Source organism: Amblyomma maculatum, chromosome 11, assembly GCF_055883805.1.
Source record: "Amblyomma maculatum isolate TAMU_Amacu chromosome 11, ASM5588380v1, whole genome shotgun sequence".
NCBI lineage: Eukaryota > Metazoa > Arthropoda > Arachnida > Ixodida > Ixodidae > Amblyomma > Amblyomma maculatum.
In genome coordinates this window covers 113,995,566-114,011,301 of record NC_139354.1, presented here as the reverse complement: position 1 = coordinate 114,011,301, position 15,736 = coordinate 113,995,566, and the positions used below count along the sequence as shown (strand labels likewise).

Below are 15,736 nucleotides of genomic sequence, written 5' to 3'. Positions count from 1 at the left end.
AGGGAGAACAGCTTTAATAACGCTGCGCAGCGCATCAGGGTGGCGTTCATTGCACATTTTACGCCGTGCTCACAACCAAAACAGAGCCAGCTTTTGGTTCTGAAAAAAATATCAGGGCGTTTTGTTTGACATGGCAGCCACATGGAGTAAAACAAATCACAATAAATACAAGGTTGTTGCTTTAGAGTTCGCGAGGCAGCACAGTATGGATTAAATTAGCTTTATTTCAAAAATATCCCTACCTAACGCTGTTCCCACGCAGCAGAAAAAGAGCAAACATGCACCCGCAATAAAGGGAGCCGTCACTAAACACGAGTGCCTTGCTCCCGCTGTCGCCGATTCTTGTCGTCCGCTGCCGAATATCGTAGGGCGTGGTCCGTGAGTTGGTGCCCACTCCTCATCTCGGGCGCTTCGCTGAAGCAATTGGGTGCCTTAGACCGCGCGAGGTGCCCGGCGTGTGCAGGAGCTGACCGGATAGGCACCGCCTTCGACTGAGCGCTGGAGTTGTCTGGGCTGCGAATACACACGTCTTCTTCGAAGTCACTCTGCTCCGGAGCTTCGTCCGCCGACGACCCTGCGGGTAAAAAGCAACTCACTCGCCATAAATGTGTTCATTTGCACAGAGCGTCCTCTTTATGTATGACAAGGTAAAATTAGAATATGACTCGTCACACATTTGACAGGGCTGAATAACAGTCAGCATTTCACCTCAGCTTCACCTTATCGACGAAAACTAAGGCACATCTGCAGTCTGTTCGAACATTTCTTCAGTGACAGTATTGCTACCACTGAAGCTCAGAAAGCAATGACACTCATTCCCCGCAGCTAGAAGTGCAATGCGGAGAGTCAGAAAGAAAGCACCGCAGGTGAAACAGGACAAATTAAAGAGCGCGACATGATAGGCAGCAAGTAACCACAATATATGTAGGAATCTGAGCATAGCTCAAGAGGGCAGCACGCATCAATTGCGGCTGCCACATCATGCGTTTAGTTGGAAAACAACTGTAGAGGCGCATGTATGTTTCCTGACAAGATTCCATGTGAAGCACGCGTCTCGCCTCGTACACTGCTTATCAGGGGTGAATTGTTTTTAGCGCTACCAACTTTTACTGATTTTACCTGACAAGTTTTGTGCTTTTAACGAGAAGTTTAATTTTATTTTTCCCATCGCTTCTCGTTTCTTTTGTGGGCTGTAGTTCTTTGCGCTATAAGGCGCAGACAGCGTTTCTCCTTGGCTGGCTGGAATAACGTAGGCTACAGTGCTTGTCGACTTGGAATTGACCAAACGTCGTACTTAAAAACCTACTGGTCTAGCGTGTGTCCTGACCTTCTGCCTTCTGTGTGCGTCTTCCTTGTGCGATAGCCATTATGTCAGAATCTAGCAATCAACTAGCCATATTAAGAGCCTCGACTGTCCTTAAAGCCCGCCGCAATAACATGGGTGATTTGTACAGTGCTGCTTGTTCATCCAGCAGCACTGCTCAGAGAGCAGCAACAACTGTCGCCGAGCTGTGAGAAGAAACTGACACTTTTGGTAAAAGGTTGGCGTCTCGGCCCCACGAAAGAACTCACCGTCGTCCATGTACAACACAGTGGGAGGCTCAGTCGACGAAGAGCGCGCCAGGTCCAGCACCTGCGAGGCATACTTTTCAGTTTACATCGTTCTTCAACAAAGTGCATCCATGGCTTAGCGTGCGCGCTCAACCGCCGAAGAGCCCCCGAGCGAGTTGCGAGACGCGGAAGGGGTGGCCTCTCCTCCGTACTGAGGTGACCCGCACTTTGATATAGCCCTCATTAAACAGGTAAGTTGGTACGAAAGCGTGTCAGTTAAACGCCCACCAGGAGGTAAAAGTCATTTCCACCAAATTGGACGATTTACACTCTGGCTACCTTGGTTGGACAGGGTTATAAGGCTATACATGAGTTGGACATAGGTCGACTGTTGCTATGCTAAGTTTTGACAAGGGCATCCTCAAGATCGGGAGTAGCACAATATTCTTGGTCGGGTTCGACGGTGCGAAGTAGTGCTTGATTAGCGTGCAGTAAGGCGTGCTCGGTGCCACAAGTGGCACTGTTCTGTTGAATATATCGCTTCCGTAAGTCGGCCACGGGATCGCGTCCCTACTCAAACTGTTCACGTAAAAGTCATATTTTGTTATGCTTTACGGAAATATCTGCAGCAATAGTCTCGCTTTTTGCGTCACCAATTAGGGAATGCACAGGCAGCAAAGTAATGTCGTCGTCATTACACCTTCGCGGAGCACGGTGGACGGAGCAAACCCGAAGGCGGGGTAGTGGGAGAGGCAGGGGAAAGACCTAAGATTGCGGTTGCCATGGTGATTGCCGTACGACCCGAAGCTCCCTCGGATTGCACGTTGTGGAGAGCAGAGAGTAACTCTTAAATCAGATCACGCGGTAAGCGGCACTACGAAATGCATGCAGCTTTCTAGACGCGGAGGCAATGCAATGGAGAGGCTAGCACGGTGTTTCAACAATGAGGGCAGTAAAACCGCGCAATCATATTTTGCAAGACGTAAAATAAACCAATCAATTGAAGGACAGAGAACAGGCGAGCCCACACGACTAGGCTAATGATTCGATGCGTATCTCATTAGTAAGCGAGGGGATGATTGCATCAGCCCAATTTCCGCCTGTTTTGGGCGGACGAAAATTTCCTTTCGCACCGGAGCAAGTGGATGAGCTTATCTCCAAAACTTGGTTCTTTGTGCTTTTGAGAGTTGAACTCTGCATTTCCAGCTATTTTCCCTTCCTTAGAGACTGTCTCTTTTCAATAAAGCACAGTTGTTAGTCTAGTTGATGTGATTGACTAGTTCACATTTTCAAGAACATATACCAACTGACCCAGATTTCTACTCTGTTGCCCGATGTCACACAACCGCACAAGCAAGCACGCTGTGTTAGCCAGCACGACAGTCCACACAAGGGACCAAATTGTTCACCCTGTTGCAGCGATCGGTCCGCCGGTTTTTAGCAACCAATTTGTCATGGCTTCTGTACAAGGATAGTAAAGGTGCGGTGGTGCAGTGAAGACGGCGCTCATGTGTTCCTTGAAGCGTTCCGTGAACGTGATCGAACTGAAGACACCAAAGAAAGCTGAATATGCACAATTAAGAGCACAGAGAGGCTAAAATGGGCCTGTCAGACGGCAAACGGGCAGGCGCCTGGAAAACGCCAAAACAGGGCTGCCATTCCAGAGCACTCGCCTGCTAACCCAAGTGAGTGCTCTCTCATTAGAGGCTTTTAACGTGCTAGAGACGTACTAGCTTAGACGTATGCCGATTTACCGGACGCCTCCTACGCGCGAGCAGTGGCCGCACCTCTTTCCATCTCTCCCAATGTGAGTGCGTAGGAGGTGTTCGATTAATCGGTATACGTCTACGCTAGTAAATCTCCGGTACGCTAAATTTCTCTATTATTGCACTAAGCCGTTCAGGATAGCTCTACTAAGTTTTTTGTACATCTGTGAGTCGGACCATAAATTTCGACACACACTGGCTATCTTAATTTGAGTCTTTTTTTTAGGCACATTAGCTGGTTTAGGCTTAATTCACGTGTAGGAAAGCATTTTTCGAGAACCCAAGCAATATCTTGCTGTGAAAGTGTTAAGACATAAACCTACTAACCAACCATCAAGTCGTGCAATAATTTTCTACCTGCCATCTAAAAACCCTTTAAGCTCTATACAGCCAGAAATCCAATGACTTTGTTAACAAGAAAATGAACTTTGTGGAAAAAAAAACAAATTTTAATGCATTTTCCTTGCCTAGCGGACCTCCAGGGTTTACTGATGTTGAAGACCTCGGCACAGAAAGACGAGTAACTGCGTTCATCAGCATGCTTACCTCGAGGTCAGTGCCGCCCGGGGTGGTGCTGGCGCGCGGTGACTGGGCCTGAGATCCAGCCAAGAAGAGGTCCGAAAGCTTGAAGATGTCCTCTTCTCTCTGAAGACAAGAGATGCGCAGTGTTGAAAGTAAGCATGCAACCGGAAATGCCTTCTGATTGAGCACCGCTGAGCCAAGGAGGAAAAGGAAGGCGGCTCGGTCTCATAGTAGCTCTGTTTACCTTCGGCTTTCTTTATCTTCTACATCTCAGCTTTGACGTCACAATAAAGACAACTGCGAGAAAATGCGGTATTACTGTGTTGGAAAAAGAAGGAAGGGCCACAGAAGCGGGAAAGGCGTGCACTTCAACCTTTACTTAATGCGTAGTGCTCAACAATGTTCTTTTTGCAGGTGCTGCCTGAAAATTAGTGCTACACTATATTTGGATGCAACTTTATCTGCCAAAACTGCAATAGAAGCAATATGGGCGAGCCGACAGTTTTTCCAGACGCTGTGCTCACACGCGCCTTTTTCGCTCCTACCAGAGGCTTTCTACAGCGCTTTGTGCAATTACATGCGAGCCACAGAATGCTTCTCCCGCCTAACGAATGCTTGCGGCACAAATTTTGCACATAAATAGTGTTTGGTCGTCAGTATTTTTTTATGCCGAATTATTTTGGGATACTTGCCGGATTCGATCAGAATAGCGGATGTCCACATCATCAGCTACGCCGGCCAGGCTAAACAAGACACTGTTCCCGCGATGGCACCGGTGGTGCCACTTCGTTTCATTCTGAGCTCGAGAAGGTTTTTTGTGATGTACAAAAAAACTTCAACTTTAGTGCACCTTCGGCGAAATACAGACTGATATTCATAAATCAGTTGATAAAGCTCTTCAAACATGCTGCAAAACAACTTCGCCTGCCTTCCTTCCTTCGCCGAATGCCTGTGGTAGTATTGCTGCAAACTAAACAAAATGGAGCCACAGGTGCAAGCGCTGGGACAGTGGCTTGTTTTTCTTCGCCGCCGCCCCAGATGATGATTCAAGCATCTGGCTTCTGAACGAATCAAGCAAGTAACTTAAACAAATTTCGTGTAAAATAATAATGAAGACCATTTCTGCTCGAAATTTGAGCCGCAAGGATTCAGCGATTTGACCGGGAGCAGTATTCTACAGCACACATGTAATGGCGCAACATGGGTGAAATGCCGCGTTTCGAGCCCACTTGATGAATAGAAGCAGAAAAAGCTAGACCAAGACTATGGGTACTGGTGGTCTATAAAAGCGTGACATAAAATTAGTAGTGCGCTAAGGGCAATAAGCTGCAGAGCTTGCGCAGAAGTGGAACTTGTTTGGAACTTTCAGGATTTCAAGACATGTGTTTTCGTACCGTAAAACAAGAGAGCCAAGCATTCTAGCAAGGAAACTTTGTCTCGACACTTCAAAATATTACATAATTAAACAAAATATTATCTATCATTGTTAATCGTGCTTCCTAACGCAAATACTAGGATGATGGTTTTACATAATGTTCGCAAAAAGCTTGTTGATGTCAAACCTTGTCGAGAGATTTTTTTTAAACATCTGCATGTTCTTCAGTTGAATTTTCTTTCGTTATCCGCCGTTATAAATGTGCAGCTTTCTCTTCATAAAGATGAATTCATTAGGTATGTAGAAAGTATTAGCCTTAATACTGACTTAAAAAAAATAGATACCAGTGAACAACACAACCTTGTGGAACCTCTCTACTTGTTTATAGCCATGAAGATCCGTTATCAGTATAACGCTATTCAGTAATGTGTACTGTACTGTATACTGTATACTGTGCAACACTCTCTTGTCACAAATGTATTCCAACTTGGCAAAGTCCTCTAAAGTTTGGGCCGATATATATAGGGGTGTGGGAAAAGTACCTTTTTTTGTTCTAACAGGAAAAGAATAGTTATGCGCTACCGAATCGAATGGTGAAACTCTAGCTGCAAATAGAATCGAATAGGGATAGATGCAAACCAAGCCAGCATCCAATATTAGTTTTATTTTCACAACTGGTGCGAATATTCGCACAAAGCAAGCGATTGTAAAAAACGTTGAACCGTCATAGGTGCTGTGCTAGCCTGCTATAACATGTAAACTGAAGGGTTTGCAGAGTCGAATAATAAAATTCCACCGTCTTCCTGCAGAGTAGTGTTCGTCCCTTAAAAGTAAAATATAATTTGTACGCGAATATTGTGGAGAAGGATAAGCCCTGAGTCCTCGTCATTTTGCCCTTCAGTCCTAGTGATAAATTTATCAAACAACTTTCTCTACACCTGTGAGAGTAGTAATAAATTTCTCAAACAAATTTCTCTACACCTGTGAGAGTCAGTAAGAATCATACTATGAAAGATTATAGCAGCGTTCCTAAATGCACTTGTATATTAGTTGAAGTGGTAGAAGGAAGCAGCATCAAGGCGTTGTATTACCACTTTGCTCCCTTCTCTACAGCAATGTGGAGACCATGTATGAAATGGAAAATAAAACCTCTCTGGGTTCCTCCCTACCTGGTCGTCGTCAGCCGACAATGAGCGTGGCGATGCAGGTGCTGTGGAGGCACGGCTGTTTACAGAGGTGGCGGCAGCTGGTGTCGACGGCGCTTCCTCGCGCCGCGCGTCTTCGTCACTGCGCACGGTGTCGGCCCCTGCAAAAAGTGGATAGGAAGTCATGTTTGTGTCCCTCTCTGAGCCTTGACCATGTTCAGGCGCTCGTTTTAGCAATACCCCACGCCATGATGTGGCAGTTATTAGAGCGCTCGATTACTGAGTCGAGAGACACTGATACGATCCCGGCCGCAATGACAGCTCTTCGGCGGAGGCGAAAAGCAAGGCACTTGTGTACAGTGCGAAGCCAGTGACGCTAATAAAGAACTTCACATGAAATTATCCGAGGCCTTCTGATACGACACTCCCCTTGGCCGTCACTTTGAGACGTTAAAGCCGACAAACCAAACCATATTTTGCACCTAGAACCTGCAACAGTAGCACCTGCATTACCAGTTAGGGCGTGCACGAGTGGAAACTTAATGGCACTGGTCATTACGACGCGTGGTTGCTTTGGTAATAGAGGCATGCACAAAACGTGCCCTCGGTGGTGGAAGCAGGGAAAAGTACAACACCGCTGTATAAAGGATAAAAGGCCCGACGATTGAGCGGTGGGAGGAAATGCTGCCCAGCTCGGACCCACACGTTATGCCCCAGCTGACTTTAAGGTCAAGAGCGGCTACAAAATTCAACGGACTCCCGGAATAGAGTGCCCGGCCACCAGGTTCTATTTAAATAGCGTTTTCATTTATCATCATACCAACCAAACCAATTATAATCAGGGAAGATATGGTGGTTGAACGCGCGGTGTATGAATGAACGGTAGAAGAAAACACTAGGTCAAGCTGAAGCATGAGTAAATCACTGCATAATCACGCATTTGATTTGTAACCCAACTATCGAAACGATTTGTGGCTGGCGCAAAAGAGCGCCTGCAGCCCACATTAAAACCTATTAACACGCCGGACCGTTGGTCCACGCCACGTGCCGTCCTTCTTCTTCCGCTGTTCAAGGTGCACGGCTGGCCCACGTCCAAGTTTACTCGGACTGATACCACTCCTTTGACATTTGCCTTCCAGGAGACAAAACCAGAATTAGTCATCAGCATGGTCTTTCGCCGTGGTGACTTAGCAATTGCGGACTGTAGGCGCGGAACTAACAGAGCGGAAGCGGAACGTGACGTGCCGCCTGATCCGCAGTCTTCGGCGGTCCGATGGTCCGTCTTATGAATAGGGCTTTACGTTTGTAGCCATCGGTCTACCAGTGCTTAGTAATCGGTTTGCCATTAATTTGTATTGTATAGTCAAATTCCGGCGTTGCAGTGACGTCGGGGCTTAAGCATGCAGGCAGTGAAGTGTGCCGGGAACGCCATCGAAGAGGGAGAACTGGTTCACAGGAAGGGAAAGGCGCAGTATCTGTCACGCTTGTTTCTGTGGACACCTGAACCGCGCCGTGAGGGAAGGAATGAGGGTGAGAGTGAAAGTGGAAAGAGAGAGAGGAGCCGTAGTGGAGAAAATAAAGAAATAAGTCAAGCATATCACATAAGTCTGGAGTGCCAAAGGGTTCCATTCGTGGTCTGTTACTCTACTTGAGTGACATAAATGATCTTGTTACAGAACCGGGAATAAAACTAAAGTTATTCGCAGATTATTGCATCTTATACTCCGCTGTTAGATCCAGTGAAGATCAGTTGAGGCTTACCAAATAGTTGTACAAGAATAAAGACTGCTGTGACAGATGGCAAATGTCGATAAATACCGAGAAATCTGTCTTCATGACAATATCACACAAACGCCAGCCATTGATCTCTTAACTACACGCTGCAAGGTAGTATACTTAACCGAGTAACAGAGTACAAGTATTTAGGATAATTATTTCTTCAACCTTGAGCTGGAAATCGCGCATTTTAAGCGTGATCAGCAACGCCAATAAAAAGCTAGGATACATAAAATTAAAATTACATTTTCTTCGACTGAGACAAAGCTAATCGCTTACAAGATGTTGGTGTGCTTAATTTTTGCGTACGCCTGCGAACTCTGGCATCCTCACGTTCAGAATTTAATATCAGATTTATAGCTAGTACAAAGACGTCCATTCCGATTTATTTTTTCTGTTTATCGAGAATAGATTTCAGTTTCTCCGCTGCATGATAAAGCGAATTTACCTACCTTCAGTTAAGGTGAAAGCATAAATAATTTAGTCATGATTGACAAGTAACAGTGCATAAAGTAGTCCATTTCCCAAACAACGCGCAGTAAGAATACAAAGCATGTGGAAGAACAAAGATTTTCGAAAGACTGCATGAAATAATCCTTTTTGTCCAAACAGCGCGAGAATGGCATAAATTGTCCAGCAGTACTGGAGGCGCAAAGAGCCATGAATTTTCCTCTCTGTTCTGTAAATCGGTACCAATTGTAGGTATAATGTTCATAAATTGTTTTTCTTTTCTTTTTTTTTTTTTTTTTGGGGGGGGGGGACATGATTGTATTTCATGTGCATTTTTTTAGTTTACTACTATATGTGTACTTTGATGAAACCAAACCACTCCTACCTTAGGCTTGAATAAGATTAATAGTATTGTAAATAAGATACAAATAAAACTGACGTAAATAACTGATAAATTTTGTTCCGAAACAAAACAAATGCCTGTGGTGCGCAAGACGGCTGGCAGCCGTATGTAACTGGTGCTCTTAGCTTGTCAAATATTTATTTTAGCCCTTGGCTGAAAGTATATATATATATATATATATATATATATATATATATATATATATATATATATATATATATATATATATATATATATATATATTGTAGTGTGGTAATCTTCATCGATATAACCACTGACATGCGTCGCGTGCTGCCGCTCTCAAGGACGAAGAAGTTGTTCGCTGCTTTGCTCTTTCGCCACGCCTGACGCTTCGCTGCGAGTCTCCCCTGAGCGGCTGGAATCATCTGGGTTCACCGAATAAACACACCCCCTACAATTGGTGCAGGTGCTGCTGGGTACGTTCCCGTCCACCCTGGAACTAAGAAGCCGCACGTTACCCTCTGCTTCCAGCATGCCGGACGACACTGCCACGACATCGTCGCCCCTCCCAACCACAGTGCTGTGTTCTGGAGCTCTACGGCAGCGTGATCCGTGCTTCTTCAGTGGCACAGCCGACCAGGACGTCGACGATTGGTTGGCGGCATATGAGCGCGTCAGTAGCTACAACAGATGGGACGACGCTATCAAGCTAAGCAATGTAATCTTTTATCTGACTGACGTGGCGAACCTCTGGTTTCGCAACCATGAGGCAGACCTGCCATCTTGGTCTGTATTTAAAAAGAATTTTGCAGAAGTGTTCGGCCGCCCTGCTGTTCGCAAGCTCCGGGCAGAACAACGCTTGCGTGAGCGCACTCAGCAAGTCGATGAGTCGTTCACTAGTTATATAGAGGACATCGTGGACCTATGCAAGCGTGTCGATCCGCTAATGACTGAAGCGGATAAGATCGAGAACATCATGAAAGGCATCTCTGACGACGCGTGCCAAATGCTCTGGGTAAAAAATCCTGCCACGGTGAGTGACGTGATCAAGCTTTGCCAGAGCTACGACGTGCTTCGTAAGAAGCGCGCTTCTACCCGGCGGTCCGGTGTTAGAGACGACGCCATCTCTACACTTGCGCTGGGCGGTTCTACCCCATCAGAGGACAGCCCTTTACTTCAGCAAATCAAAGCCTTCGTTCGAGAAGAGGTCGCCCGCCAGCTATCGCTGGTCCCTCAGTTACAGGATAGTGGCCGCCTTGTTCCTGACATGGCTCCGTCTTTGGCCCCTACCATACGGCGTGCCGTTCAAGATCACATCGCTGACGTCCTTCCGCCCAGCTCCATGCTCCCGCCCAGCCCTGTGCCGCCGCCCAGCCCCGTGCCGGCGCAAGTAACGGCACCACTGACTTACGCCCAAGTTGCGGCCAGGCCGCTCATGCCATCAGCATCTCTTTCCTACCAGGCCGCTCCTTCCAACCTTCCTTCACCTTTGCCTGGGTCTGCATTCCATGTCCCTATTCCAAGGGTACGCCAACGCCCTACGAACCCTTGGCGTACCGCGGACAACCGGCCAATCTGCTACTCTTGCGGGCTGCCGGGCCATGTCGCACGCCTTTGCCGACAACGCCTTCCACCTTCTCGACCTGAACTATGGAACTACTCCTACAATACAGACCAGCCCTCGCCGAGAAATCCGCCCAGTTCCGAATTTGTATCTCGTGACAATCAAACGTACACAACTCGCCGATCACCTTCCCCTCGTCGCCGTTCCCCGTCCCCACTCCGACGTTCTACCGGCACCGTTGAGGGAAACTAACAGTCGCAGTTCCCGGGGCAAGAACTGCGCTTGGTTCGAACTCTTCAAGTCCTCGGTGTTCTCCCACTAACGTAATTCAAGTGTTTGTCGACGGCGTCGCAGTACTCGCTCTAGTCGACACGGGCGCTGCCGTATCAGTCATCAGTGAAGCTCTTTGCCATCGTCTTCGTAAGGTGACCACCGCACTTTCCGACTTTTCGCTTCGCACCGCCTCATCACAGCGCATTCATCCTTCAGCGGCGTGCACGGCCCGTGTTCTCATCGAAGACGTCTTATACACCATTGAATTTATTGTACTGTCTCGCTGCTCACACGACATCATCCTGGGCTACGATTTCCTTTCCACTCATCATGCCGTTATTGACTGCGCCCGCGCGGAAGTTTCCTTTTTACCTCTTTGTGATACCGTCTTGTGTGACGTCCCTACCCGGCCTGCAAAACTCCTCGTCGCCAGTGACACAGACATTCCTCCATTTTCTGCTGCCCTCGTTCCACTCTCCTGTGAAAGCGTTATTAGTTCGACTGTCTTCTTCACACCTTCCGACGCCGCTTCACGCCATCCCTGCCTCCTGCTTCCATTTGCTGTCCTCAAGTTCGAAGATGGCCTTAGTGCAATGTACGTCTCAAATCCATTTTCGTGCCCGTCCGTCCTGCTACGCGGCGAGTGTCTCGGTCGTATTGAAGAACTTGATCTCGCGCTTGTAAATACTCTTCCTGCAACGCCTACTTCATTAGACGTTAATGTGCTCAGCTCTTGCGATACAGCGACCGCTTCGACACCACCCGATGTTCTTCAACAAGCTATTGACGCAGATCTCCCACCCGCACAACGCGATCAACTCGCTGCTCTTCTACAGAACTTCACTTCTGCCTTCGACCTTCCTCACACTGCTCTGGGTCGCACGTCTGTCGTTACGCACGCAATCGACACTGGTACAAACGCACCTTTACGACAGCGTCCTTATCGCGTGTCGGCCTCTGAGCGCCAAGTCATTGCTGACAACGTGGACGACATGCTTCGCCGGGGCGTCATACAGCCATCTAACAGTCCATGGGCTTCTCCGGTTGTTTTGGTCACCAAGAAAGATGGTTCGATCCGGTTTTGCGTCGATTACCGTAAGCTTAACAAAATCACGCGCAAAGATGTCTATCCTTTGCCGCGAATCGACGACGCCTTGGACTGTTTACAGGGAGCCGAGTATTTCTCCCCTTTGGATTTGCGCTCCGGCTACTGGCAGGTACCGATGGCTGATAATGACCGCTCGAAAACTGCCTTTATAACACCGGATGGATTATACGAGTTCAACGTTATGCCCTTTGGCCTCTGCAATGCCCCGGCTACTTTCGAGCGCCTGATGGACACTGTTCTTCGTGGACTCAAGTGGCAGACCTGTCTTTGCTATCTGGACGACATCGTAGTTTTTTCTGCCGACTTTTCTTCTCACCTTCTCCGCCTAAAGGATGTCCTCACGTGTCTCGCCGGCGCTGGGCTTCAGCTGAATTTGAAGAAGTGCCACTTTGCCGCTCGAAAACTCACAATTTTAGGCCACGTAGTTTCTAAGGACGGCATTCTTCCCGACCCCACCAAACTTCGCGCAGTTGCAGAGTTCCCGAAGCCAACCTCCCTGAAGCAGCTTCGGAGCTTTATCGGCCTCTGCTCCTACTTTCGACGTTTCATTTTGAACTTCGCCTCTATCATCGCTCCCCTGACCCAGCTCCTTGCCGGCAGCTCCGACCTTTCCGCCTGGACTCCAGCCTGCGATAAGGCCTTCGACACTTTACGCCGCCTTTTGGTTTCGCCGCCCATTCTACGCCACTTTGATCCGGCTGCGCCTACGGAGATCCACACTGATGCCAGCGGTATTGGGCTTGGTGCCGTCCTTACCCAACGTAAGCCTGGTTACAGCGAGTATGTTGTGGCATACGCCAGCCGAACATTGACAAAGGCAGAATCTAATTATTCAGTCACAGAAAGGGAATGTTTGGCCATTATTTGGGCTATCGGAAAATTTCGTCCTTACGTGTATGGTCGACCGTTTTACGTTGTGACCGATCACCACGCTTTGTGCTGGCTTGCCTCTCTGAAAGACCCGTCCGGGCGCCTTGCTCGCTGGGCTCTTCGTCTCCAGGAGTTTGACATTCATGTAATTTATCGATCAGGCCTGAAGCATACGGACGCGGATGCTCTTTCCCGCTCGCCATTGCCTAGAGATAATTCGTCTGACCACGTCTGTGCCTACGATTTGTCGACTCTTACAACTATCGACATGGCTACCGAGCAGCGGAATGACCCCTGGATCAATGCACTTTTGGATTTTCTCTCAAGTCCTACTCCCGGTCATTCATCCAAAGCGCTCGTCCGCCAAGCCCACCACTTCTCCATTCGTGACGGTCTTCTCTATCGCCGCAATTATTTGCTTGATGGACGGAAGTGGCTTCTAGTCATCCCGCGTCATCTCCGTGCCGACATTTGTGCTGCGTACCATGGTGACCCACAGTGTGCTCACGGTGGCGTATTGAAAACCTACACGCGCCTACGTCTGCGATTTTACTGGCGTGGAATGTACCGCTTCGTAAGACATTTCGTGCGCGCTTGCGAATCTTGTCAACGCCGAAAAACTCCTCAGAAGTCCTCTGTTTCGTTGCAGCCTTTACCCTGCCCTGCTCGTCCATTTGACCGCGTTGGCATAGATCTCTATGGCCCTCTTCCGACTACTCCTGCTGGAAACCGGTGGATTATTGTGGCAGTAGACCATCTGACTCGCTACACTGAAACATCACCGTTACCCTCTGCCTCTGCAAGAGACGTTGCTTTGTTCATTCTCAACAACTTGATTCTTCGCCACGGGACTCCGAAGGAACTGCTCAGTGACCGCGGACGCGTTTTCTTGTGCGACGCTCTCGAGGCCCTACTGAAAGAATGTCGCATCATTCATCGCACCGCTACTTCTTACCACCCTCAGACGAATGGCCTGACAGAACGCTTCAACCGTATTCTCAGTGACATGCTGGCCATGTACGTCAACGACGCTCATTCCAACTGGTACCACGTTCTTCCCTTCGTAACCTACGCGTACAACACTGCGATACAGACCACCACTGGATTCTCTCCCTTTTTTCTTCTTTACGGGCGCGAGCCAACCTGCACAATGGACGCGCTTTTTCCCTACCGCCCTGATGTTTCTGAATCGACGCCACTCTCGGACGCCGCCCAGTACGCAGAAGAATGCCGTCAGCTCGCTCGTTCGCTTACAAAGGAAAATCAGTGGCAACAAAAACACCATCGTGACACTGGTGAGGCGCCTTCATATCCGCCCAACTCCCTGGTGTGGCTCTGGGTTCCTGCCACAACCGCCGGCCTGTCAAAGAAGCTTCTGGATCGGTATCACGGTCCATACCGAGTCCTTCAAAAAACATCTCCTGTGAACTACGTAGTTGAGCCCGTTACGCCATCTGCGGACTTGCGTCGCCGTGGACGCGAAATAGTTCATGTGGACCGAATCAAGCCCTACTACGATCCGTCTGTCCTTTCGGCACCATGAGTCGCCAGGATGGCTCCTTCTCTACCCGGGGGGAAACTGTAGTGTGGTAATCTTCATCGATATAACCACTGACATGCGTCGCGTGCTGCCGCTCTCAAGGACGAAGAAGTTGTTCGCTGCTTTGCTCTTTCGCCACGCCTGACGCTTCGCTGCGAGTCTCCCCTGAGCGGCTGGAATCATCTGGGTTCACCGAATAAACACACCCCCTACAATATATATATATATATATATATATATATATATATATATATATATACGACAGGAGCTCTTGGACTACTTCGGAAAGAAAGACACGACCTCTATCACTCAGTAGCTCGCGAGGGGCGCCGTGTCGAAGAATGAAGTGGTGCAGAAGAAAATGGGCTACCTATCGGGCTGTCGCCGCGGGAAGTGCAGCAGTCTCGGCGTAACGGGTCAGGTGGTCGACGGTGACGATGACCCATCGATTACCAGCGGCACTGTATGGTAGCGGACCATAAAGGTCAATTCCCACGCGATCAAACGGGCGAGCTGGACACGGTAAAGGCTGGAGAGGGCCAGCAGGGTGGCGAGAAATCTTGCGTTGTTGACGTACAGGCGGTACAAGAGCGAATGTAGCGACGTACGAAATTGTTCATTCCTCACCAGTAGTACCTCTGACGAATTCGATCATAGGTTTTGAGGAGGCCGGCATGAGCGCTTTGCGGGTCAGTGTAAAGGTGGGCACAAACCTCGGAGCGGAGGTGGCGCGGAATGACAAGAAGCCACGTTCTGCCGTCTGAGTTGTAGTTCCTGCGGTAGAGAAGGCCATCCCGAATGGCGAAATGCGAGGACTGTCGGCGGAGTGCCCGAGGATGCGTAGCCGCGGAAGTAGCGCCAAGGATATCTAGCAGGTTAGAAACCCAAGGATCTTGTCGTTGCTCGAAAGGCATATCCTCAATGGTGAGTGCTGACAAGAATGCTTGAGGAGGGGACGATGAGTTAGGCGAGTGCACCGGTGACCGAGAAAGAGCGTCGGCGTCAGAGTGCTTGCGGCCAGAGCGGTACACTACACGGATGTCGTATTCCTGAAGCCTGAGAGCCCAGCGCCCGAGACGGCCAGACGGATCCTTGAGAGACGCGAGCCAGCAGAGAGCGTGATGATCTGTAACTACCGCGAAGGAGTGGCCGTATAAGTAAGGGCGGAACTTCGTTACAGCCCACACGACTGCTAAGCACTCCTTTTCGGTAACGGAGTAGTTGGACTCGGCTTTGGTGAGAGCACGGCTTGCGTAGGCGACAACGTATTCGGAGAAGCCAGGCTTGCGCTGGGCGAGGACGGCGCCGAGGCCGACACCACTGGCATCGGTGTGAAGTTCTGTAGGTGCAGTAGGGTCGTAATGGCGAAGGATTGGTGGTGACGTCAGAACATTGCGCAGTGTCGCGAATGCATCATCGCAGGCTGGCGACC

At 48.9% G+C, this 15,736-nt stretch overlaps 1 protein-coding gene across 1 annotated transcript in view; it reads right to left on the bottom strand.

Annotated features, from left to right (window-relative positions):
- Nucleotides 1-214: 214 nt before the first annotated feature.
- Nucleotides 215-15,736, bottom strand: part of LOC146174713 (bestrophin-4-like) — a 53,600-nt gene continuing 38,078 nt past the window's right edge. The window contains exons 12-15 of the mRNA XM_084585443.1: nucleotides 6,384-6,520; nucleotides 3,864-3,962; nucleotides 1,573-1,633; nucleotides 215-574 (exon numbers count right to left, since the gene is read on the bottom strand). Of these exons, the coding sequence (XP_084441569.1) occupies nucleotides 306-574; nucleotides 1,573-1,633; nucleotides 3,864-3,962; nucleotides 6,384-6,520 (566 nt within the window). The 3' untranslated portion in view covers nucleotides 215-305. The remainder of the gene's footprint in view (nucleotides 575-1,572; nucleotides 1,634-3,863; nucleotides 3,963-6,383; nucleotides 6,521-15,736) is intronic.